This window comes from Eulemur rufifrons, chromosome 20 (genome assembly GCF_041146395.1).
Source record: "Eulemur rufifrons isolate Redbay chromosome 20, OSU_ERuf_1, whole genome shotgun sequence".
NCBI classification, from domain to species: Eukaryota; Metazoa; Chordata; class Mammalia; order Primates; family Lemuridae; genus Eulemur; species Eulemur rufifrons.
In genome coordinates this window covers 25,251,308-25,275,768 of record NC_091002.1, presented here as the reverse complement: position 1 = coordinate 25,275,768, position 24,461 = coordinate 25,251,308, and the positions used below count along the sequence as shown (strand labels likewise).

Here is a 24,461-nt window from a genome sequence, read left to right as displayed (position 1 = left end):
GGCTGAGGCAGGAGGATCACTTGAGCCCAGGAGTTTGAGGTTGCAGTGAGCTATGATGATGCCACTTGCAGTCTAGCTGGGGTGATAGAGCAAAACTCTGTCTCAAAAAAAAAAAAAAGTGTTTTTGTAATTAGGCAAACCCATACTATGAAACCCTTCCCTTTGTACCTGTATAGAATGTCTCTAGAGAGATTTTCAAGGAACTGATGATAGCAGTTGTACATGGGGACCTGGGGTCGGCGGAAGATTTATTTTTCATGGCATACCCATTTGTACTCTTTGAATTATTTACCATGTATGTTTTACTTTTTTAAAAAATTTTTAAGCTAGTTATTTTTTAAAAGCCTTACTCACCCATGGTTTTGTAAGATGTTAACATTAAGGGAACTGCGTGAAGAGTATGTGGAAACTCTCTATAGTGTCTTTATAACTCTTCTATAAATCTAAATTTATTTAAAAATAGAAAGTTGTTTTTTTTTTTTTTTTGAGACAGAGTGTCGCTTTGTTGCCCTGGCTAGAGTGAGTGCCATGGCGTCAGCCTAGCTCACAGCAACCTCAAACTCCTGGGCTTAAGCAATCCTACTGCCTCAGCCTCCCGAGTAGCTGGGACTACAGGCATGCACCACCATGCCCTGCTAATTTTTTCTATATATATTTTAGTTGGCCAGATAATTTCTTTCTATTTTTAGTAGAGACGGGGTCTCGCTCTTGCTCAGGCTGGTCTCGAACTCCTGACCTCGAGCGATCCACCCGCCTCGGCCTCCCAGAGTGCTAGGATTACAGGCGTGAGCCACCGCGCCCGGCTGAAAGTTTTTTTTTTAAAAAGGAGAAAGAGGGAGAAAAGTACTGTCTTCTTGTATGGAATCCTATGCCATGAGGCAATTTTTTACCTTCTTGTCGTTTCTTTTAAAGATTTTCCTGCCCTCACTTCTAACTCTGCTGACCTCCTGATTACAAAATACAATACACCTGTCTTAGCTATGGCATTGTTTTTTATTAGGGTCAGACTGTTATTTCATAATGAAAATCAGCTGGCAGATACATAAACGTTCACAACAAATCAGGGGGAAAACTCTGTGAATATGTTGCTTTCAAAACTTTGCCCAAGCTATAAAATTGAGTTTCAGAAGGAATCTTCTGAGTGTGTGTGTGTTGGGGGTCGGGGAACTTGATGGACAGAGGGGCTGTAGCCAGTGGCTGAAATCCAGCAACAGTGAAAGGGTGAAGAGAGAAGGCAGATGCAGAAACACACTTGAGTTGGTGATTCAAGTATGTGGATGACAGAAGTTCTCTGTTCAGGCCAGGCAGAGGCAGGAGAATCAGGCAGCTCTTCTGGTTATTTCAAGGGGTGAAGCACTGTTGTTAATGGAGGGAAAGAGATGCTTTGATGGGGCGGGTTTCTTGAGGTCAGAATTTGATCTATCTTGCCTTTGATTCCCATGTGACTGTCCTGCATGCAGATATTTGCTGAGTGCCCACTCTGTGCTGTGCGGGGAGTTAGTCACGCTCCCAGCAAAAATCGGGTCCCTTTGGCAGGGGTCGTCACAAGAGATAAGGAAATAATAGAAAGTAGAAAATAATAGAATATAGAAATAAAAGAATATATAGAGACGAAAGTACAGTTTTATAAGATAGAGATTTTATAAAAGTTGGGAGATCGGGAGATCTCTAGTATTTCCATGAGCTGTGAGGTTTTGAGTGAAGTTTTATATCAGTATTTATTGGTGTAGTGGTCGGTTGTCGGGGTAACAGATTTATATAATAACAGATAGTTTGTTTTAGGTTAAAACTCTCCCAGAAAGCTTCTAGAGATCCCTTTAGATCACGTAATTTTATCTACATGAGCAAACGGTTATAATATCTTTTTAAGACAAACTTTTAAGTTTTAAAATAAAGTTATCACTTAGCAGAAACGTTAAACAGAAATATAGTGGCTCTATATTTGTTTATCTAGTTTTTGTGGATTGCGACAGGTAGTCAGGAGTGAATCGGGAACTGTCCCTTAGGCTAATTGTTTTTAGCCGCAGATGTCTGGCTGGCTGGCATCAGGTCTCACCTTGTGGCTCCATGTCAAAAGCTTTGTCTTACAGAAGCAGGTGAAACCGACATTGAAAAGTAGCTGCCACTGATCTGTGAGATGCCCTCCTGAGGCGAGGCAGCTTTTGATATGTGAACTAACACGTTCACATATTCCTTCAGGGCAAAGCCCTGCAAAACTCCTGAAATCATTTCTGTCTCGATATAGCAATATTAATCTATGGAGCAACAGTGCTAGGCATGGTACTGGGGATACAGTCCCTCCTCCTGCAGAGATTACATTCAAGTGGAAAGGACATCAATACACAAGTAAACAAATACATATCAGACATGTCATGTAGATAAGTCCATGAAGAGAAATAAAGGTAGGGTAAGGGGCTGGAGACATGAGCAATTGGAGCCCTGAGGATGCTCTTCAAATAGGATGTCAATGAAGGCTTCTTGAAGGAAGTGATGTTAGAGACCCAAATGAAATAAGGACAGAGATGAGCCATGCAGGTGTCTGTAGGAAGGGCATTCTGGCAGAGGGAACCATGAAGATGAAGGCCCTGAGGGGTGGAGAAGGGCCTCTTGTCAGGGAACAGCAAAGAGGCCTGTGTGGCTGGAGCTGTGTGAGGAAGAGAGTGGGAGGTGATGAGAGGCCAGAAGAGTTTTGGAGAAGCTTATGGGAAAATATATTGGTAACATAAAAGCTTCCTGACAAAGTGAGCCTGTTGCTGTAAGGAGAAATGGGAATTAATGTGGACCTTTATTTTCCCACTAGCTATCCTGGAGAGTGATACACCATAAAATGGTTAAAAGATTGATCCAGAAATGGGGAGATGTGGCTCCTGTTTGACAGACTTCCCTTTGCCCAGATAGTAATTACTTGGCCTATTTTGTGGCTCATTCCTAAAGTGCAGAATTGTCTTGTGGTGCTCTTGGGGGCATTTGGGAGGCAACCTTTATGAGGTCCTCGGGCTTCAGGAGCAGAGGGCAACATTGGGTCAGGCAAAGCAGACATGAAGGTGATGTGTGATCTGTCCCAGGGGATGTTCACTTCTTTCCCCCTTTTCAACTGTGGCCTCTCTTCTTCCAAGCAGGATTGGCTGCCGTGGTCCTTGCTGCTTCTCTCTCTCTCATGTGAATCAAGCGCCTTCTATGTCCCTGGGGTCGCGCCAATCAACTTCCACCAGAACGACCCTGTAGAGATCAAGGTAAGTGTGTTCCTGAGCTGTTGGAGCCTCTGCGCTAGGCAGCCTGGCCAGAGGACCATGGTGAGCTGTGCATGTCCACCCAGTTGTCCTAGGAGAAAGGGTTCACCACATGCTGCACAGGCTGGAAGTAGAGTATCCTAGAGTGTCTTCCAGAGTCCTGCGATTCTGAGAGCTCTACCCCTGCCTCTTCATCTCTCTTCCCCTGTACTTTTGGCTCTTCATATCCTCTCTCCATTTCTGGTTCTTTCTCTGTCTCTGTGTGTGCTTGTGTACATGTGCATGTCTATCTCTTTCTCACTCTCACTTTTGCTCTTGAACATTCTTTTCTCTGTATGCGTGTGTGTGTGTGTGTGTGTGTGTGTCCATGCCCATCTCTTTTTGCATCTCTGTTTTGTTCCACCTGCCTCCTCCTCTTTGGCATCTCTGCCTTCCTCTTTGATCTACTCTATCCTCCTTTCTGTTACCAGCTTTCTCTGCATAACTCATAGCATCTGCTCATATTGTTCATATATTGTAAACATCTCTCTTCTTGGCAGTCAGACTTGTAACTTGCAAGAACAGTAATTAAAATAACATTTATTGAAGGTTATTTACATGCCAGGCATTATGCATGGCTTAGCTCAGGATGCCTTCCAAGAACCCTCTGAAGTGAATTCTATGTTTTATGGATTTCCTGTACATTTTACAGATTAGGAAACTGAGGCCTAGGAAAATAAATCAACATGCTAAGGTCACATGGTGAGGAAGACATAGGGTTAGTTCAGAGCCCCATCTGTTAACCACTGCAGTAGCCTCCTCCCACTGCCTCTGCCAAAAGCCCCCCCAGAGCAAAGCTGTGGCAGAGGGGCTACAGGGGTTGCTCTGGCTTCCAGTCCTGCCTAGCTGAGGATGTGAGAAGAGAGAGAGTGGGAGGGAACATTAAGGTGGGATTAAGCTCTTTATAATATGGATTCTTTTCTGATTGTCTAGAGAGAAAATGCTAAGAAACAAGATATTGTTATAACAGACAACTTTTTGGCCATTTTTTTTCCTCAAGCAATTCGTGTCACACTTAATAGAGGTCCTCAATCTCCTAAATCTAATGTCCAGAAAGCTCTGAAATTCAAAGTTTTTCTAAGCTTGGTGGAGGCAAGAGCTGGCCTGAACCAAACATGAAGCTGTTATCCCACTCAGTATGAATATTTTTGCATTTCTCTGTACAAATAGTCATTGAACATGAGGTACTGCTCCAGACAGCTGGGGGTGTTAGGAAACCTATGGTATGTGTACCACATTACCCTTCTAAAATCTGGAAAATTCCTAATTCCAAAGCAAGAGTTTGAAATAAGGGTTGTAGACCTGGATTCTAAAAATTATTTATACTTTTAAATGGAGTATGAGGAATGCTAAATAGTTCCTATATAATAAGACTAGTTTTAGTTATATTTAGATTAAAATTTTATGTTTTGTAACATTTTGATGGGTTCTATATTATCTGTGGTTTGGGGGTTTTCTGTGCTTACTACCGTTTCTAGAGTTATATCCTGTGTGCTTGCGTCATTTCCTAAACATTCTCCATGATCATCTTCCTAAACCTTATTTTTAACGCTGCACAATATTTAATTAAATAAATATATCATGGTTTATTGATCAATTTCCCATTGTAGGGTTTTTTGATTTTCTGTCTTCTCTCATTCAGGAAACATCTAATGAGCACCTACTCTGTACCTAGCTCTAAGGCACTGGGGTTACAGAGGTGACTGAGGCACACAGGGTCCTTGCCCTCATGGAGCTTAAGTCATAGATTCTAGTGGGGGAAAGTGATTTTTTAAAAATGAGTAAACAAAATGATTATATCTTATCAGACATTCAGTGAAGGAAACAGAGCCTTGAAGTAGAAAATGATGGGAGTTCCGTTAGACACGCTGTTTAGGGCAGGACTCAGAGATTGGGATTTCAGCTGAGACCTAAATGTGAGAAGAAGCCACATGTGCACAGAGTAGGGCAGAAAGGAGCAACAGGTTCAAAGCTTGGGTCAGAGCTTGACTGGCTCAAGGAACTGAAGAAGACCACTATGGTTATGAATCAGAAGTGAACCTCTTTGTTCTTAAAGGCTTTTCTTCCCCTCATTGAAGTTATTTCCTTAGGAAAGATGCTCAGAAGTGAAAATATCAGGTCAAAGGATCACAATATGTGCAAAATTCTGTATATTGAATTTGGTTGTGAGTTTAAACTAAATGTGTAATGCAATCTAAAACTAATGAAATGTGAAATAATTCAGAATTGTGGGCAGTACAGTATATAGTACACTATAGTTATATCTGCTACGATTAGTTTACAAATAGTACACTATTACCTAGTGTACTAAAGATGTGTGGGGGTACCAGGAAGGATTATTGAGAGAGGATGGTTGGTTTCTGCTGGATGGTAGGACAACAACCTCTCTTCTCCCACCAGGCCGTGAAGCTCACCAGCTCTCGAACCCAGCTACCTTATGAATACTACTCACTGCCCTTCTGCCACCCTGGCAAAATCACCTACAAGGCAGAGAATTTGGGTAAGTGCTGCTTTTACACTGCTGTCAACCTGGCCCCAAGGGGAACCCAGCATGGTTTTATAACAATAATAGCAGTTAGCCTTGCTATGTGCTGGGCACTGTTATACATAGTTTACATACCTATTAGTTTATTTAAGCCTCATAATGACCCAGAAGGGCTAGTTGCTGTGTTTATTCCCATTTTGCAGGTTCAGTGACTTGCCTCTGGTTATACTGTTAATGGCTAAGCTGGGCTTTGAATCCAAGCAGTCAGGCTTTAGAGTTGGAGCACTTGGCTTCTACTCAGACCAGCTTTGTCTGGATTTCTAGATTTCTCCTCTCTGCTGGCTTTTGTCATCTGATCTGCTTTTGATGGAAAGAGCGAGTGATTACCTCTGCCCTAAAAGCAAGTAGAGAAGTCACCATAGTTCTTGCTAAGCTGTGCAAGACTTGCCTCAAATAATATGAGACACCCAGCACACTGTCTGGCACAAGTATTCCATAAATAGTACCCATTTTATTCTAATTTAAATAATTCTCCATTTGGTAGAATTTCGGGCTTAAAGGAAAAGGCATTTGGAGGCATCTCTTCAGGACACAGTTATTAGTGCTTCTGCTATGCCTGCCTGCATGTTAAGTCCTGGAGATAAAAGCATGGAAAGATGCTCTTCCTGAACTCAAGGAACTTAAGAGACTTTCTTCTTTTCTTATACCTTAGGAAGGAGAAAGGAGAGATCAGGTCCCTGAAAGGGCTGCCTTCTCTGTTAGGGCTACCCATGGCACAGATGTTTCCAGAACCCCTAGCTGATAAATATATCTCTGCCAGGTATTAGAGGTCCTGGACCAGTTGGAGGCAGGCCTTGGAACCAGTGTAACCAAAAGTGGGCTGCACCACCTCCCCCAAACACCAACTTTGCCTACGTCTTGCTTTGTGGTATCAAACAGAGATTGGCCTCAGAGCCTGGGCTGGCTTCCACTGACTGTGCAGTGGTGCAGCTTGTGACCCTGCCACTAACCTCCTCCTGCCTGCCATTTCCCTTCTTTCGCCTCCACACTGTGCTGTGCTCTAGCCACCTTGCCTTTGCCTGGGAAGCCGGACCCACTTAGTCCTCCAGGGTCCTGATACCAGGTCCCTCACAGCTGCTTCTCCCCGCCTGGGAGCTAGTGTGGATTCTTTGGCAGTCCAAGGCTCTGCAGTTAAGCATACTTCAGTGTGATGCTGGATGATCTTAACCTCTCTGAACCTCTGCTGAATCTTGCATGAAGCTGGGGAACGTTCCTGCCTCATAGAAATGGAGACTTCTGTGTATAAACGTCATCCTGCCATATTGCATCTCGATCTGTCTTTGTGTAATATTTCCCTTCATCGCCTAAGGGCTCTTTGACTCGAGGGATTATGTCTTATATTCCTTTCTCAGCTTCTAGCCCAGGACATAACACATAGTAGGCATTCAGGAAATGTTAATGTCCTACCTAAGTGGAGCAAAAACATCCTTGACTGGATGTCTGTTGGATTGCAAGCCAATCATTGTAGATGGCTTGCATCTACAATGGGAAAGATGTGAAAATGTAAAACTCTACATCACCACCACCACCACCACCACCACCACCATTATTAATGCTTGTAGGGCTCTTCCTATGAGCTGGACACTGTTCTAAGCATTTCTGTGCTTTAACTCATTTAATTCTCACAACAACCCTGAGGTAGATTCTCTTACTATCTCCTTATTACAGATAAGGGAAGTGAGGCACAAGGAGGTGAAGTCACTTGCCCCACGTCACTCGTCTAGTAAATGGCAGAGCCCTAGGAACCGCCCCCAATGGGTGTGAATTTACCCATCCCCTTCTCCCCATTCTGACCTGCCCAACACCCAGTGAATGTTACTTCAATATGTACACATAAGTTTTGATCGATTAGTACCAATGGTGAGTACGTGAGGGGCAGACTGCCTCCCGGTCCTCATCCACACTTGCATCACAGTCTGTGCGCTATCTTCCGTGAGTCTTATAGTAACTCCGTAGCTGAGTATGATCATCCTCATTTCATAGTAGAGGGAACAGCAACTTCAAGGGTTTGAAAGACTCATTCAGGGTCACGGGGCCAGTAGGTGCAGGAATTGAGATATAACCCAGGTTTTTTGACTCTAAAGCCAGAGTTCTTTCTGTGGTCCTGGGCTGCCTTCTCCAGAAAGGCTCATTTGGGCTGTCCAAGGGCAGTGCTCATGGTTGTCACATGAATGGAGATTCGTGTCATGGTGTGTGCATTGGAGCAGCTGTGGCACATGATCTAGAGTGCTACATCAGGCTCTCTTAGAGGGTCCACATTCATGACTTCTTGCTCATTGTTAAAAGGAATACTTCCGTATTAGAAAAGAGCCATTCCTGACCAGTATGTCCTCTTTCTTGGGTTAAATTTAATTTCTAAATATCAAGAAGTGATACCACCTTACTTGGTCTGCTGCCCTGTTCCCCTCTCAATGGTTGTTTCTCTCCTCAAGCAAGATCATTGTTGACTGGAAAAGAAGTGGGCAGGAGGACGTGGGGTAGAGGAAATAGCCCAGGGGGTTAGCATTACCACAGCTCCTCATATGGTCGTGGGCAAGCCACCATCCCCCTGTCATCCTCAGCTTCGTCATCTGTGAAATACATTTCAGCAGTGGGCTATACAGATGTCTTACCATGTCCTTGCTCTTAACTGGCCAGTCCATGCCTGGGTTTTGCATGCTTACCTACCCTGCCAGGCTTCCAAAACAGGGCAGAGGGGGAAGAGGCCTTCATCCAGGCCCCTCCTGGGTGGCCTCATCCACACTTTTTTTTTTTTAATTTTAGAAATATTTATTTATGCAAAGCTTGATTTTATTATTTTTAAAAATAGTATTTCTGAAAAAATAAAATAACAGTTACACAATGTTTACATAATGTATAGTAAAGCAAATTTTTAAATTTGGCTCTCAGCATCAAAAGATAACAAAGGCAGAATAATTCATCTTGGTGTGATAGTCACAAAATCACTTCTTACCTGTGTATGTTTGTGATAACCTGTCACTGGCATATTTCAGAGATAAAGGTTTTTCCCCCTAATATGGTTATTTGGAATTTGTTATGAACTTTACTGCCAGCTTCTTCAAATTTTAAAGTTATGATTAATAATTTTGTTGAAAATATTGATTGAATTTTCTCTGATACACAAATATTTTTGATAGTTCAATTTTTATGTGTGTTATTTATAGTCTTTTTTAAGAATTCATTTGTAGAATTTTTTTATTTCAGAATATTACAGGTGTACAAATGCTTTGGTTACATATTAATAAATTGCTTTTTCACTGCCCAAGTCAGAGCTACAAGTGTGCCCATCCCCCAGACAGCACGCACTGCCCCCATTAGGTGTGCATTTACCCGTCCCTATCTCCCCCCTCCCACCTGCCCAACACCCAGTGAATGTTTCTTCCATATGTGCTCATAAGTTTTGATCGATTAGTACCAATTTAATGGTGAGTACCTGAGGGGTGGACTGCCTCCACGTCCTCATCCACACTTGAAGCATCTCTTGCCGGGGCTTCTGTTACGCACAGCTGAGTGCCGCCCTCTACGGCAGCACAGCTTGTGGCCCTGCCACTTACCTTCTGTGTGCCGACAACTCACAACTTCTACCTCTGCCCTGACCTCTCCTCTGAGCCTTAAATCTTGATATCTAACTGCCCGCTTGACGTGTCAAAACTGAAAATGCCTTCAATTTAAATTTGCTGTTCTTTGTTTTCCTACGTAGAAGCTGGTTGTAGAAATCTCACGGTATTCCTAACGTGCACCATCCTCACTCATCCCTTGTATCCAGTCAGCACCAGATCCCCTAGATTTCACCTCCTCAGTAGCTCCTGAGTCTGTGTCCTCTTCTCCACCCTCACTACCCTCTGTTCCAGCCACCAGCATCACTCATTTGCATGACTGACTGCCATCACCCCCAGCCAGTTCTTTGCTTCCTCTGTTTTTTTTTTTTTTTTTTTTTTTTTTTTTTGAGACAGAGTCTCACTCTGTTGCCCGGGCTAGAGTGAGTGCCGTGGCGTCAGCCTAGCTCACAGCAACCTCAAACTCCTGGGCTCAAGCGATCCTCCTGTCTCAGCCTCCCGAGTAGCTGGGACTACAGGCATGCACCACCATGCCCGGCTAATTTTTTCTATATATTTTTAGCTGTCCATATAATTCTTTCTATTTTTAGTAGAGATGGGGTCTCGCTCTTGCTCAGGCTGGTCTCGAACTCCTGAGCTCAAACGATCCGCCCACCTCGGCCTCCCAGAGAGCTAGGATTACAGGCGTGAGCCACCGCGCCCGGCCTACTTCCTCTGTTTTCTTCACAAAACAGCCAGAGCCACCTTTCTGTCACCAGAATCAGATAAGGTTTCCCCCACCCCAGTCAGAAACCTTCATTGGCTTTTGTTACTTTCTAGGTAAAGATCAAACTATGTGTGGCCACCTGAGGACCAGCTCTGACCCACCTCTTCAGCTCAACCAGTCATTCTCCCCAGCTGTCTGCATTGCAGCCACACAGGCCTCTCAAGTTTACTGCTCCCCCGTCCCCTACCCCCACGGGGCCTTTGCACATACTGTTTCTTCTGTCTAGAATGTTCTTCCCCTATCTCTTGGTCTCGTTAACTTTTTCTCTTCCTGTAGAGCTCACTTCAAGTACCATTTCTTCAGGGAAGCTTTCTTAGACCTACTCCCCCATGTCTACAGCAATTTATACCATAAATTCTCATTTTGTTGATTATTTAATCAAAGTCTGTCTTTTCACTAGACCATAAGCTCTATGAGTGTGCCTATTCAAATTTGTATCTTCAGGGCCTGGCGTGTAGTGTAGGTACCCAGTACATGTTGGTGAGGGAATGAATGAGTGACTAGATGACTAGGCAGAGAGTGCCGTAGGAAGTGGATTCATACTGATGGGCAAGTGTTAGACCAAGTGCATGTGGAGGCGTCAGTCCTGGCTCTGGTTGGTCTCCTTCGGCTCGCCCCAGTGTCGCATCATCACTGTAGAATCCATTGTTGAAAGGCTCAGAATGAAAGCACCACTGGGTTTAGTTAACAGTCTCTAACTGCTCAGTTCCTGTTAGCATGAGGTCTGGCAGCAGGTTACTCTGAAGCAACAGGCACACAAGGGGCATGCCAGTGTGTTAAGTAAAAAGATGTTTTGCATAAAAACCTCAGATGCTGGATTCACCCTGCTTCCTTCCCTGCCTAAACCAGGATCTAAAGACACAGGGATCAATAGGAAACAATCTACCCTTGAAGAGCTCATAGGTAGGAGAGCTAGAAACATAAATGTATCAGAATATCATACAAAGTAACATCATTGACATATGAAAAGGTGCTAATGATAAAATTAGTGTTGGTTGCTTGTCTGCTCTGTGCCTAATAGTTTACTTAGGTTAACTCCTTTATTTCTCACTGTAACCCTGTGAGGTGGATACTATTATTATCCCGTTTTACAGTTGAGGACATTGAGGCTCAGTGAGGTAGAGTGATTTCCCAAGACTGCTTAGCTAGTACGTGGCAGAGGCAGGGTACATTAGCAGGCAGTCTGGAGTTGGAGCCTTCTCTCTTCACTGCCTGATGCTGCCTCAGCACAGAGGGAAATCAGAGGAGGAAGTGACAAGCTTGTCCTGAAGGAGTCAGGAAGGACTTGCCAGAGAGAGAGAAATGGAAGGTGAGTTTGCAGCCAGGAGCATGGGGCAGGGAATGGCAATCTAGGCAAAGGAAATGACTGAGGCCCAGCCGCATGGAAGGGTCTGATGAGCACTGAGGGGTCCAATGGTACTACAGCACAAAGGAAGAGGGGCAGGCGACAGATGGGGGTTAGCTGGGCCAGCTAGACTTGAACAGATGGGAAGGGCATTGACTGCCAGGCTTGGGTACTGCTGAAGTCCTTGGAAGTCCATTTTTGCCCTGCAGTCCTGCATCTCTGTGACTCTGCTGACCTCAGCAACCTCAGGGCTGAAGCTCTGAGCTCGGATCTGTCTCTCTTACGGCAGGAGAGGTGCTGAGAGGGGATCGGATTGTCAACACCCCTTTCCAGGTTCTCATGAACAGTGAGAAGAAGTGTGAAGTTCTGTGTGGCCAGTCCAACAATCCCGTGACCCTGACAGTGGCCGAGAGCCGGCTCGTGGCCGAGCGGATCACAGAAGACTACTATGTCCACCTGTAAGTTGTCCTCTGCTCCCTACTGGCCTCAGGTTCGCATAGGGGAGGGCGCTGATGGGAGAGGCAGTGCAGAGGGACTGAGCGGGGCCTTGGGTTTCCAGCATTGCTGACAACCTGCCTGTGGCCACCCGGCTGGAGCTCTACTCCAACCGAGACAGCGATGACAAGAAGAAGGAAAAAGATGTGCAGTTTGAACATGGCTACCGGCTCGGCTTCACAGATGTCAACAAGGTATAGTGTCTTTGGCATGCTCACAGGGGTGGGGAGCCACACCTCACGAGTCAAGAGCACTGAGGGCCACAGAGAAGGGGGAAATATTCAGCTGTAGGCTTGTAACAGAAAATACGGGGATCGCCAAGGCAGGTTTCTCCCCGTGCCCCTGAGCATGATGGTCTGTCGGAGGTCTGAGTGCTCTGGGCAAGGCCCTGGTAGATGCTGCAAGGAGGTGAAGGCACAGTCTCTAAAAAGTCAGATTCCTTTTATAAGATTAAAACAAAAAAGAAATCTGGCACTTCATCGGTATGTAGGAGAGAGGGCTAAGTTGTGGTCAAGAGCATGCGGTCCCCCAGGGTTTGAATCCTTCCTCCACTAGTTACCGGTTGTCTGAGCGACCTTGAGCCTGTGATTCCTTATCTGTAAAATGTATATAGTAAGGATGGCCACCCTCTGGGGTTGTTATGCAGAGAAAATCAGATTGTATGAGCACTTCACAGCACAGCCACTGAGAACAAGCTAATGATGATTATAACTGTGATTCTCTTTACTTATCTTTCTGATTTTCTGAACTGAGCACATATTACTTAGGGAATAAAAGACAAAAACTTTTCTTTTGAAGCACAGCCCATCCTGCAAGGCCTTCTGTCCTAATTGGGAAGAGAACTGACAGTGTAAGACGCTGGATCTTAATTACCAATTGCCTTCCACTGACTGTTAATGCCAGTGGAGTTCAGAGGGAGCTCATTGTGCATTCAGGTTGTCACAGAGGAAGTGGGCCTTGAAAATAGGTAGGCTTTTGCAGAATGGAGTTGGGGTGGCATTCTAGTTGGAGTGAATATGGTAAACAGAGATGTAAGGTAGGGAGAGTCTGGGAGGCCGGTGAGCTCATGTGACTTAGAAGATGATGACAGCCAGGCATATTAGGGTCAAATGATAGAAGGCCTTGAATGCCAGGCTAAGAGAATTGGGCTTTTATCTGTTAAGCTCCAGGGAGCCCTTGAGGGTTTCTGAGCAGGGCAGTGATAAGAGGAGAACAGTGTTGTTGGAAGGTTGGTACAGCCAGGTATGCTGAGTGAGGGGAGGGACCTGACACCTGGGTAGTCTCCCTGAGTGACTTTCTGATTGTCTCTTGCTATTAGTTGTTTCGTTCTCTGTTGCTCCGTTTTAGATCTACCTGCACAATCACCTCTCATTCATCCTTTACTACCACCGGGAGGACATGGAAGAGGACCAGGAGCACACATACCGTGTCGTCCGCTTCGAGGTGATTCCCCAGAGCATCAGGCTGGAGGGTGAGTGGGGAGGTGTGACCAGAGGGGCAGGGCTGGATGGGCCTGGGCTTCCATACCCAGGGTCTTCTCATGCCCCACACTCCCGAGCTGGCTAACAGGCTCAGGTGTGGTGTATGGGTCCAGCCGAGGTAGAGTCATGGTATCCTGTCAGAGAAGATGGGGTTGAGGGGAAAGCTGGCAATCTGATGTCTGCTGTGGCACAGACTGGGTACCTTATAGTTTACCCTTTCCCAGCAACCACAGGAAGTGGAGATATGTAGTGATAATAGCTGAGAAACCAGAGGCTCAGAGAGATTAGTGACTTGGCCAAGACCAAACAGCAAGTTGGGGGCTTGGTGGAGCCTCTTCCCAAGAGCTAGCCAGCTCATTCTGGATTGAAGACTAAGGGACGAGGACCCAGACAGAGCTGCTGGGCAGCAGGTTTCTTTGTTTCTATCCCTCTGTGGGAGTGATTGGCATAGACCAGAATTTGCCCAGGATCAGCCGTTGTTCTGCCGTTTGAGAGCCCAGCTTAGTCCTTCTGGGCCTCACAGGACCTGGTCCAGCGCCACCTCACCTGCTAGCCCTCACTCACCACAGCATGCTCTCCAGTTAAGCAGTAGACCCAGCCTTTTGTCCACGGTGGTGGTTTTCTGGCTTTTTTTTTTTTTTTTTTTAAGCTGCAGAACCTACTTTTCAAACAAAATTGGACACAGAAGTCTGAAATGTAGATCCAGTACTTTAACAGCACCGTACTGTATCCCCTGCTATGCATGTCCTGAACACAGTTCTACATGTGTGTACATGACAGTTTTGAGATCATCTACTCCCCCACCAGCTCTTTGAGAGCTTAGAATCTCTGTCTCTTTTGCTCACCATTTTATCTCCAGTACTCAGCACAGTACCTGGCACATAACTGGTGCTTATTAGAGTTGGTTGAATGAATGGACAGATGACAGGATGAAAAAATGAGGAAATGAATGGAGAAAGCATCTGAGTGATTGAATTACTAAAGTGCTAGGACTTTGGAGATGAACTAAGTGAATAAACATGACGGAATGAATCAGTATTGTTTTGTGTGTTAAATGGGACTGACTGAATGAGTGAGTCTGTGTTTGAGTTTAGTGAAGGGAGACTGATTGACTAAAGGAGGGACTCAGACTCAGGCCTCTCATGACAGGCCTCTGTGCAGTCCCTAGGCCTTTGGAAGGTCAGGGCCCTGGGGAATATAATTTTTGTTATTGGTGGTGGGTTTTTTTGTTTTTTGTTTTGTTTCATTTTTTAGAGACATGGTCTCGCTGCATCACCCAGGCTGGAGTGCAGTGGCATCATCATAGCTCACTGTTGCCTCAAACTCCTGGGCTTAAGCAATCCTCCTGCCTCAGCCTCCCGAGTAGCTGGGACTACAGGCACGCCACCATGCCCAGCTAATTTTCTTATTTTTTGTAGAAACAGGCTCTCACTGTGTTGCCCAGGCTGGTCTTAAACTCCTGGCCTCAAGTGAAACTCCCACCTTGGCCTCCTAAGTGCTGGGATTATAGGCATGAGCCACTGAGACCAGCCTAATTTTTAGAATCCATTTTTGCCCACTGCTCCCAGCCTCCACTCAGACCTAGAGGCCAGGGTCCCAGCAGCAGGCAGCCTCAACCCTGGAACAACCCTTGGGTAGTGGTACTGGCCGACAGGAACAGACTGAGTCTCTGTCTCTCACAGATCTCAAAGCAGATGAGAAGAGTTCATGCACCCTGCCCGAGGGTACCAACTCCTCACCCCAAGAAATTGACCCCACCAAGGAGAATAAGCTGTACTTCACCTACTCTGTACACTGGGAGGTGAGTGGGGCTGGAGCTCACGGGCAAGGGGGGAGGGTTCTGGTCTGGGCCAGGATGCTCCAGCAGAGGCCTGACTCTGCATGCTTCCTCCCAACTGCCAGGAAAGTGACATCAAATGGGCCTCTCGCTGGGACACTTACTTGACCATGAGTGACGTGCAGATCCACTGGTTTTCCATCATTAACTCCGTTGTGGTGGTCTTCTTCCTGTCAGGTGAGAGACCTCTGGGTTGAAGGGTGCAGAGGACGGGCTTGGGGTTGAGTGACTGAGGCATCCCCCTGCACGTGCATGCATTCACTGATCCAGTGAGACTTTGATGTTGCTCATTCTGGGCCAGGCACTATGCCAGATGCTGGGGATATGGTGTTGAACAAGCCCACCCGAGTCTCTGCCCTCACATAGTCTGTATTCTAGTGGTGGAGAGAAACAAAAAAGCAAGTAAATAGTGGAGTTCCATATAGGGATAAGTGCTATGAAGCAAATAAACAGGGTGACCGAATACATAACAGTTGAGGAAAGGGTGAATGCTACTTTAGGGAAGGCCTCTCTGACCGAGGAGGAAGAACCATCATTCAGAGACCCAAGTAAAGACTGGTCCAATGAGGGTCATGCCCCTGCAGTGAGATAAGCTTGGCAAGAAGCTGGATGGCGAGAGGGTGGTGGGCAGAGGTGGAATAACACTGATTGTTTCAATATCATGTGAGAAGTGAAGATAATGCTAGCTACTGTTTATTGAACACTTACTAAGGGGCCAGCCGCTGTCCTAAGCACTGTACAAACACTTCAATCCTTGAAGCCTCATGAGCTAAGCCTAAAAACATTAAGTGAGCTCAAGGTCATGCGGCCCATTCTCCTAACCACTACATTGCTGCCTAGAGAGGGAAATAGGGAAATAAAATGGGGGTGGGGGATTTCTGAATTTTTGGGGGGGTACTGAGAGTTGAAGATGTCCCCAGTGAGTCTTGACGCGTGAATATGAGTCAGTTAGGGCAGGGTGGGGCATTCAGACAAAGGGCATAGCCTGGGGAAAGGCATGGAGGTAAGAGAGCCACGAGGCTGTGAACTAGTATGTGGTGAAAAGCAGCAAATAACCAGAGGTGGAGTGATCAGTGAGCCTGGGAGAGATGAGGCTGGAGAAGTTGGCAGGATCAAGCCATGGAAGAGCTGGGATGCTCTTTAGAACAAAAAGTGGGGCCGGGCGCGGTGGCTCACGCCTGTAATCCTAGCACTCTGGGAGGCCGAGGTGGGCGGATCGTTTGAGCTCAGGAGTTCGAGACCAGCCTGAGCAAGAGCGAGACCCCATCTCTACTAAAAATAGAAAGAAATTATATGGACAGCTAAAAGTATATATAGAAAAAATTAGCCGGGCATGGTGGTGCATGCCTGTAGTCCCAGCTACTTTGGGAGGCAGAGGCAGGAGGATCGCTTGAGCCCGGGAGTTTGAGGTTGCTGTGAGCTAGGCTGACGCCACGGCACTCAATCTAGCCTGGGCAACAGAGTGAGACTCTGTCTCAAAAAAAAAAGAACAAAAAGCGGTATCCTTTGGCTACCCCCAGCCATCCCAGTGGCACTTCCTTTCCCCAGCCCAGGCAGTGTCCCCCTGTGCACCCTTCCCTTGGTGGAGTGCACAGCTGGAGTGGAGCTCCGCCTAGAAGAGGACCTGAGGTCCTGGATTGCCAGTTCCTACTGGAACAAGCCATGCATGCCAACAAAACGCCAAGCCCAGGAGGGCATGGGACACAGAGGACTGCTGGCGGTGCCAACAACTCTTCCCCCCCACCCCCGTCTGTTTCAGGCATCCTGAGCATGATTATCATTCGGACCCTCCGGAAGGACATCGCCAACTACAACAAGGAGGATGACATTGTACGAGGTCTTGGCTGGGGAGGGATGGACTTGGAGAGGGAGGGCAGTCTAGCAGTAGGACTCTGGGCCTACCAGACCGGGAGGGGTGTGTGTCTGTTATGACTCATAGAGGAAACCTCATGAAGGTGAAAAGGAGAAAAAATTTTTAATCACCCAAAATGAGGATGAGCTTTCTAATTTCCAAGCATAAAAGCAGTGGAAGAAATCACAGAAAGAAAAGTTGATTGATTGACATTAATATTTTAAAAACTATTCTGCCTGTCAGAGACATAGACAAAACAGAAAAAGGAAGTGGCAAAACAATACTTACAACAAACTTGAAAAAAGTAGTATAGTTGAAAGAATTTGTATAAAATCTCTTTAGGAAAAAAACCCCAAAACCTAAAATCTGAAATGTAATGACAAACAGAAAGTTTATAGATAAGGAACTACACATGGCACGTAAGCGTGTGAAAAACTGTTTTTACCTGAGGAATAATCCCTGAAAATGCAGGTTCAAATAATCATAAGACCATTTTGGACCATCAAATTAGCACAGGTTTTTTTTTTTTTAATAGTACTAATTGTTGTCAAGGTTAACATGAGATAAGCACCTTCCCATACCACTCATGGAAGTGTAAATTGGTAGTTTTCTGAAAAGTGATTGGTGGTACATATCAAGAACTGTAAAATAGGCATCTTGCTTTGACACAAATTATTTTAGAATTTTTCCTAAGGAAATATTGAAAAACACGATGACTTGGTCTAGAAATAGTTATTGTAGCTTTAAAATATAATTTCAAAGAGTATTTACTGACATAATCAAATATCAACTGAAAATAACAAAAGTACTCAGTATGATCCCAATTTCATTGTTTAAAACATACATATAAACGTATACATACATAAAAGACTAAAGGAAATATATCAGTACAGCAATATCCTTAAGTGGGAGTATAAATCATTTTTTAACACCTTTCTGTTTAAATTTTTTCCATAATATTTATTGCTTTTTGTTCATTTGAATTTCATGCCATATACCAAAATTTTTTTACTTATTTTTTATTATACAAATAAGAATACTTAATTTCTTTTATAATCAGAAGAAAAAAAACAAATTGCTTCTAAATCTCACCATCCAAGAACTATTACAGTTAACTTTTTTTTTTTTTTTTTTTTTTTGAGACAGAGTCTCACTCTGTTGCCCAGGCTAGAGTGAGTGCCGTGGCGTCAGCCTAGCTCACAGCAACCTCAAACTCCTGAGCTCAAGCGAGCCTCCTGTCTCAGCCTCCCGAGTAGCTGGGACTACAGGCATGCACCACCATGCCCGGCTAATTTTTTTTTTTTTATATATATATATTTTTAGCTGTCCATATAATTTCTTTCTATTTTTAGTAGAGATGGGGTCTCGCTCTTGCTCAGGCTGGTCTCGAACTCCTGAGCTCAAACGATCCGCCCACCTCGGCCTCCCAGAGTGCTAGGATTACAGGCGTGAGCCACCGCGCCCGGCCTACAGTTAACTTTTTATTGTGTTGATGTATTACATTATTTTCCTGCACACTCGGTTTGTGGAATTTGGGGAGATTTTCCTTTATGCAGCTACGGGTGTCGTGTTTGTGGCCTCCCATCACTTGCACTCCTGTGTCAGAGCAGAGCCGGTTGATAGCTGAGGGAGCCTGGGTCCTCGGGGGTGGTCCTTGGAGAAGCTGCCTCCAGCCTCACTCTCTGGCCCTTTGCTGCAGGAAGATACCATGGAGGAGTCTGGGTGGAAGCTGGTGCACGGTGACGTCTTCAGGCCCCCCCAGTACCCCATGATCCTCAGCTCCCTGCTGGGCTCGGGCATTCAGCTCTTCTGTATGATCCTCATTGTCATCTGTGAGTGGTCTCAGTGGGGCTGGGTATGGGGGACGTGGCCGCCTCTTCCATGTGCCTCAAGGAGAGGAGGGTGGGCTTCCCTCCCTGGAGAAGGGGGCCAAGCTCTTGGCACCAGGTGGACATGTCAGTATGTCCGGGCCAGACAGCTGCCCACCCGAGCAATAGCCCTCGCCCAGGACCATTTACCAGCTGGGCTCCTTCCCAGCACCGTTTACAGAGCCCACCATGTCCACTTCATCAGGGAAGCCACACATCATTACTGTGAGATGAGCCTTTTGTAGTCAGAGGGTAAGTAACTTCCCCAAAGTCAGTACCAGGATCAGGACTGGAATCAGGTCTTTTTTTTTTTTTTTTTTTTGTATCTGAGAAAAACCCACTAATATATAGTAGTTTCAGATAGCTCTGGAGTCAGTCTGCCTAGATTGTATCTCAGCCTTATGCATCCAAGCTTTGTGACCTTGGACCAGCCACTTAACCTCTGTGAGCCTCAGTTTCCTTGTCTGAGAAAGGGGGGAAACTGATCACCACCTTGCAGAGTTGACAAGGCAGAATCAGTGAGGCGACATTTGTGGTGCACTCAGCCCAGGGCCTGGCTCGTTGCAAGTGCTCTGTGGACTGGAAGCCTCAGAGAAGATTTGGCCAGGCACAGCCCAGCAGCTGCTGCAGCCCTCTGAGCCCCAGCTAAGACCAGTCTTCTCCTGTAGAGGGGAAGGGACTATGCTGTTGAGGAGGCCAAGGGAGAAGGGAGCCTCATTTAGCCCCCTCTGCCCAGTGTCTTGGTCAGCCTGTCCAAGATGGGGCTGGGGACCTGGCAATCAGCCCCCCTGTCTTTCTCTGCCCTGCCCTCCCTCCCTCCGCAGTTGTGGCCATGCTGGGGATGCTGTCGCCCTCTAGCCGGGGAGCTCTCATGACCACAGCCTGCTTCCTCTTCATGTTCATGGGGTAGGTGTGTCTGAGTGGGCTCCTGGGGGCTGGCACAAGTCTCCTTCACGCCAGCTAACAGGTCCCCTTGGTGTGAATCCCTGCCATTTCTCCACAGAGTGTTTGGTGGATTTTCTGCCGGCCGTCTGTACCGCACTCTAAAAGGTCATCGCTGGAAGAAAGGAGCCTTCTGCGTAAGTGTTCTAAACCTTCTCCTGCTGTTTGATGGGGAGCTAACAAGCTTCTTCCTAGGTGGCTCAGGAAGAGTGTAGGCAGGCGCTGGTGGGGATTTGGGGGCCAAAGTCTGAGCAGCAGCATGATGTGGCAGGAGGAGCACAGGCCCCAGGGCTCAGGAATATGGAGCTCTTACCCGCAGGCTTGCAGCAAGACCTCTTAGGGCCTTAACTCCCCATCTGTAAAATGCAGGATTTGAATTTAGGTGATTTTTAACCTACATTGTCCAATGGCTGGAGCAAGAGAAGAAGTTAGGGGTTCAGAATAGCAGGATTTAGAACAGCAGGGCTGCTGGGAGACACCCTGCCCAACAGAGTAAAGAGGGACTTGCCAGCCAAAGACAGAAGAGACCAGGCCCACATTAACTGTCGGCCTGTCCACCAGACTTTGGTGCCTCCATTCCTCTTCCATGAGGACAGCTCCTGCCCTTCTCTGTCCTCCTGGGGATTAGGAGAGATCTTAGCAACAGAAAAGACCATAGAAACCAGAGGAGTCTAGGGGTCGACCTCACCTCCTGGGGACCACTGAGCTGCTTCTCCCAGAGCCAGTGAATCCCTTAGAGGACCAGGGACGTCCTTGGGTGCCCACACTCAGAGAAGCCTCTAGGGCCAGCACTCTGAAACATGCTCACAGCTGTCGAAAGTACCAGGGGAGCGCGGGCTGTGTTGGTTCTGGCTGCCAGGCCTCAGGCACAGAGTAAGCCCTCAGTAAAGAAGAGCTGTAATGGTGATTGCACTGGAAGCATCAAAGAACGGTTCCTATGTTCTTGATGATTCAAGCATTTTTCTTAGGCCACTGTGTGCCAAGAGCCAGGGATCTAGAGAGGAATAAAATCCACCATGCCCCTGTCCCGATGAGAGTCTTTCCTGGTAAAGTCTCCCTTTAGACACCCTCCACGCTCTCCCTCAACAGGTCCTAAACCAAACCCAGTCTCTTCCCCCTTGCATCTTGAGGCCCCATCATTCATCCAGGCACCCAGGCCAGAAACCCGGGAAGCTGCCTGTCCTCCTTCTCCTCCCTCGTGCCTCACCTCTTCTTGGACATCAAGTGTCACCGTGGGTTTTCCTGCCAAATGATCCACAAATCCCCTCCTATCTCTCCATCTCCGAGGCTCTGGCCCAGGCTGAGGCTTCTTGCCTCTTACTTGGACCGTGTCCATGGTCTCCCCACAAGATTCTGCCCTCCCTCCACAGCTGGGCCTGTGCCACAGCCCGCTGCAATGTGGGTGCTCAACTGCCTTCTCTCCTCTGCCCTGGCCTGTGCCATCTCTCTGCCTGGGCCACGCCACCCCTCACCCTCCTCTCCTGGTTGGTGTCACTCATCCTTTAAGTCTTAGCTCCAGCATCACTCCTCTGAAGGCTGCTGCCTCCCCTGATTCTGCCCTCAGTGTCCTCCTTGGTGCTCCAGAGGAGCTGGGCGGAGCCTTGGTAAAAGCTAAGCAGTACTTGGCAGAGTGAAGCAGTGCTATGTATGTTGTCCTCCATCTATGGGTCTGCCTTTTTTCCTGTTGCACCTTTTTTCCTGTCTAGCACAGTGCCCACTCAATAAATTTCAGCCAGGAAGGCAGAGGAGGAGGAAGTCCCTGCCACACAGCAGAGTAAAACAGGAACACAAAGGAAGGGAGGGAGTGACATTTAAGCTGGACCTTAAAGAGAAGGATTTTACATGGAAGCAGCCAGCATAGGGGCCTCAGGTTCTGGAATCACCAATCCTGGCTCTGTTCTTTACTTGGTTGATAACTTGGACTAGCACCTGAGCCTCAGTTTCCCCATCTCTCCAATGGGGATTGCTGCATCTACCTATCAGAGTTGTTGTATGGGCGGAAAGAGGCTCCACGGAAGGCCCGTGGTACAGTGCTAGTACCCAGGGGGCAGATACCCTCAAGTATTGATGGCCTATGGAAAAGCCCAGGGATAGGAACGTGCAGAAGCAGTAACCAGTTGTTGGGTACAAAGAGTGGTGGGCCAAAGATGGAACTGGCAGTGGAGGTTGAGTGCCAGGTTGCAGAGGGCCTTCGTCATTGTGGTCACTGACCCACCTGGATGCTTAGGCTGCCACAGTGGTCTCTGGCCTGGTAGTCACTGCGTGGCAAGGAGGCAACTCAACTGTAAGTCTGGGGCTTTGGTTCCCCGTGTCTGGACCCCAGCCCAAGAGATTCTGACTGAGTACACCACTGTAGGTCAAGAGCATGGGCCCAAGTTTGTACCTTGCTCCCCCCTCAACAGACTGTGTGAGACTGGGGAGAGGTATTTAACATTACTGGGCCTCAGTGTCCTCATTAAAAGGAATAATGTTAGTCCTCCCCTTCTAGACCTGCAGCGAGGATTATGGGAGATGATATATTCAAAGCCCAGCGTCTGCCATCCCCAAGGCTCAGTTAAAGCCTAACCATCATTCTAGGTGGTTTGGCTTGCAGCCCAGACATACATGTTTGTAAAGTTTTATTCATTCACTTGTTCAACAAATATATTTTGAATAGCTACTGTGTTCTAAGTGAGGGGAGTACGTTAGAGAAAAAGCTGGACATGCACTTCCCAAGGAGCTCACAGTCTATTGGGAATACGCAGACATTGATCGGGTAGCAGAAATACACAATTACAAACTGGGATGAGAGCAAGGAAGGGGCAATTTCAGAGACCCAAGAGGGCATAGAACAGGGAGTCTGCATAGTCTGAGAGTCGGGGAATACTTTCTAGAAGGAATGATACTTGAACTGAGTCCAGAGGACTAGGAGGGGTTGAGAACTTCTTCCCCACACTGGGATGGGGGAGCTCCCTGGATGCAGCTCCTCAGCCCAGCCCCTCTTACTCCCAGACGGCAACGCTCTACCCTGGCGTGGTTTTTGGCATCTGCTTCGTATTGAATTGCTTCATCTGGGGAAAGCACTCATCAGGAGCGGTAAGTGCCCTCCCGCCCCAGCAAGAGAGGCCAGCTGTGCTCAGTCCCACTACCAAAGGCCACTTCCTGCTATTCCCTTCCCTTTTCTGAGTCCCCAAAGTTCTGTTCCCAGCCCTGGGGGCAGAGGGCAGGCAGGGGTTTCCCCAGCGCACCCATTGTCTGCCCATGCCCTGGCCCTGGCCTTCCTGTGGGCTCTTTCAGACAATTGCCAAAGCTCACTTCTCTAAAGGGAGGTTCCACAGTCCAGGGGCCAACTGGGGAATTTCCCTTTGTCTTAACCAAGAGAGCTGTCTCGTGTGAGGGTATCCCAAAATAGGGCTGTCCTCCTCAGCATCCCTGCCCCGCAGCACCAGCCTCTGCAGGTAGAGGCAGAGAGGAAGGGGAAGGTAACGTTGTCCTATCCTTTGAGTGGGGATCCCACCAGCCCCCATCCAGTATGTTGCTAGCAGCTGCCCAGGACTCATTGAGTAGGATTTTGAGCTCAGTTGGGGTGGGGGATTGGAGTCTCCATCAATTAACAGGCCTGCGGTCGAGTTGGGGCGAGCATTTGCCATTCACCTTAGTAGGTGGAGCTGCCTGCCCTTTACCTGCACGTCCCCATTAAAGGTCTTAAGTCCAGGCAGCCAGAGGACGGGGTTCTTCCCCAGCAACTTAGCAAGCCATCCTCAGGAAACATGGAGTCATGCCCTTCCTCTCACTTCCTCTTTTTTAATACCTGTGTTCCTTCTCTCTTTCAACATTTTCCTCTCAATTACAACTACTCATAAAGACTCACTGTAGAAATTTTGCAAAGTACAGAGAAGTTAAAGAAGAAATAAGGCCGGGTGTAGTGGCTCATGCTGTAATCCTAGCACTCTGGGAGGCTGAGGTGCGAGAATCTCCTGAGGTCAGGAGTTCAAGACCAGCCTGAGCAAGAGCGAGACCCCGTCTCTACAAATAAATAAATGAATGAAGGAAAGAAGGAAGAAATAGGCCAGGCATGGTGGCTCACACCTGTAATCCTAGCACTTTGAGAAGCCAAGGTGGGAGGATTGCCTGTGACCAGAAGTTGAAGACCAGCCTGGGCAATAGTGAGACCCTGTCTCTACAAAAAAATAAGAAAAATTAGCCAGATATGGTGACTCGCACCTGTAGTCCCAGCTACTTGGGAGGCTGAGGCAGGAGGATCACTTGAACCTAGGAGTTGGAAGTTGCAATGAACTATGATGACACCACTGCACTCAAATCCAGGCAACAGACCCTGTCTCAAAAAAAAAAAATTAAAATAACCCATACTTCAACCACCCAGAGATAAATACTGTGCAGATCTTTAATATATGTCTTTTTAGGCTTTTTCCCTTTTTGTAAGTATATTTAAAATGAAGTTATGTAATTTAAAAAATCACAAAATAATAGCAATCATATGGTGCTTACTTTGCAATAAATACTG

The 24,461-nt window shown here is 46.9% G+C and overlaps 1 protein-coding gene across 2 annotated transcripts in view; it reads left to right on the top strand.

Moving 5' to 3' along the window:
- The window catches only part of TM9SF4 (transmembrane 9 superfamily member 4), a 46,630-nt gene that overhangs the window by 13,184 nt on the left and 8,985 nt on the right, over window positions 1-24,461 (top strand). The window contains exons 2-14 of one of the 2 annotated variants that reach the window (XM_069496506.1): window positions 1,685-1,686; window positions 3,120-3,233; window positions 5,670-5,769; window positions 11,772-11,940; window positions 12,042-12,171; window positions 13,325-13,448; window positions 15,141-15,259; window positions 15,361-15,472; window positions 17,055-17,125; window positions 18,847-18,979; window positions 19,840-19,921; window positions 20,019-20,094; window positions 22,949-23,032. In XM_069496506.1, the coding sequence (XP_069352607.1) occupies window positions 11,822-11,940; window positions 12,042-12,171; window positions 13,325-13,448; window positions 15,141-15,259; window positions 15,361-15,472; window positions 17,055-17,125; window positions 18,847-18,979; window positions 19,840-19,921; window positions 20,019-20,094; window positions 22,949-23,032 (1,050 nt within the window). In that variant the 5' untranslated portion in view covers window positions 1,685-1,686; window positions 3,120-3,233; window positions 5,670-5,769; window positions 11,772-11,821. The remainder of the gene's footprint in view (window positions 1-1,684; window positions 1,687-3,119; window positions 3,234-5,669; window positions 5,770-11,771; window positions 11,941-12,041; window positions 12,172-13,324; window positions 13,449-15,140; window positions 15,260-15,360; window positions 15,473-17,054; window positions 17,126-18,846; window positions 18,980-19,839; window positions 19,922-20,018; window positions 20,095-22,948; window positions 23,033-24,461) is intronic. The other variant, XM_069496505.1, reaches the window with a different exon arrangement.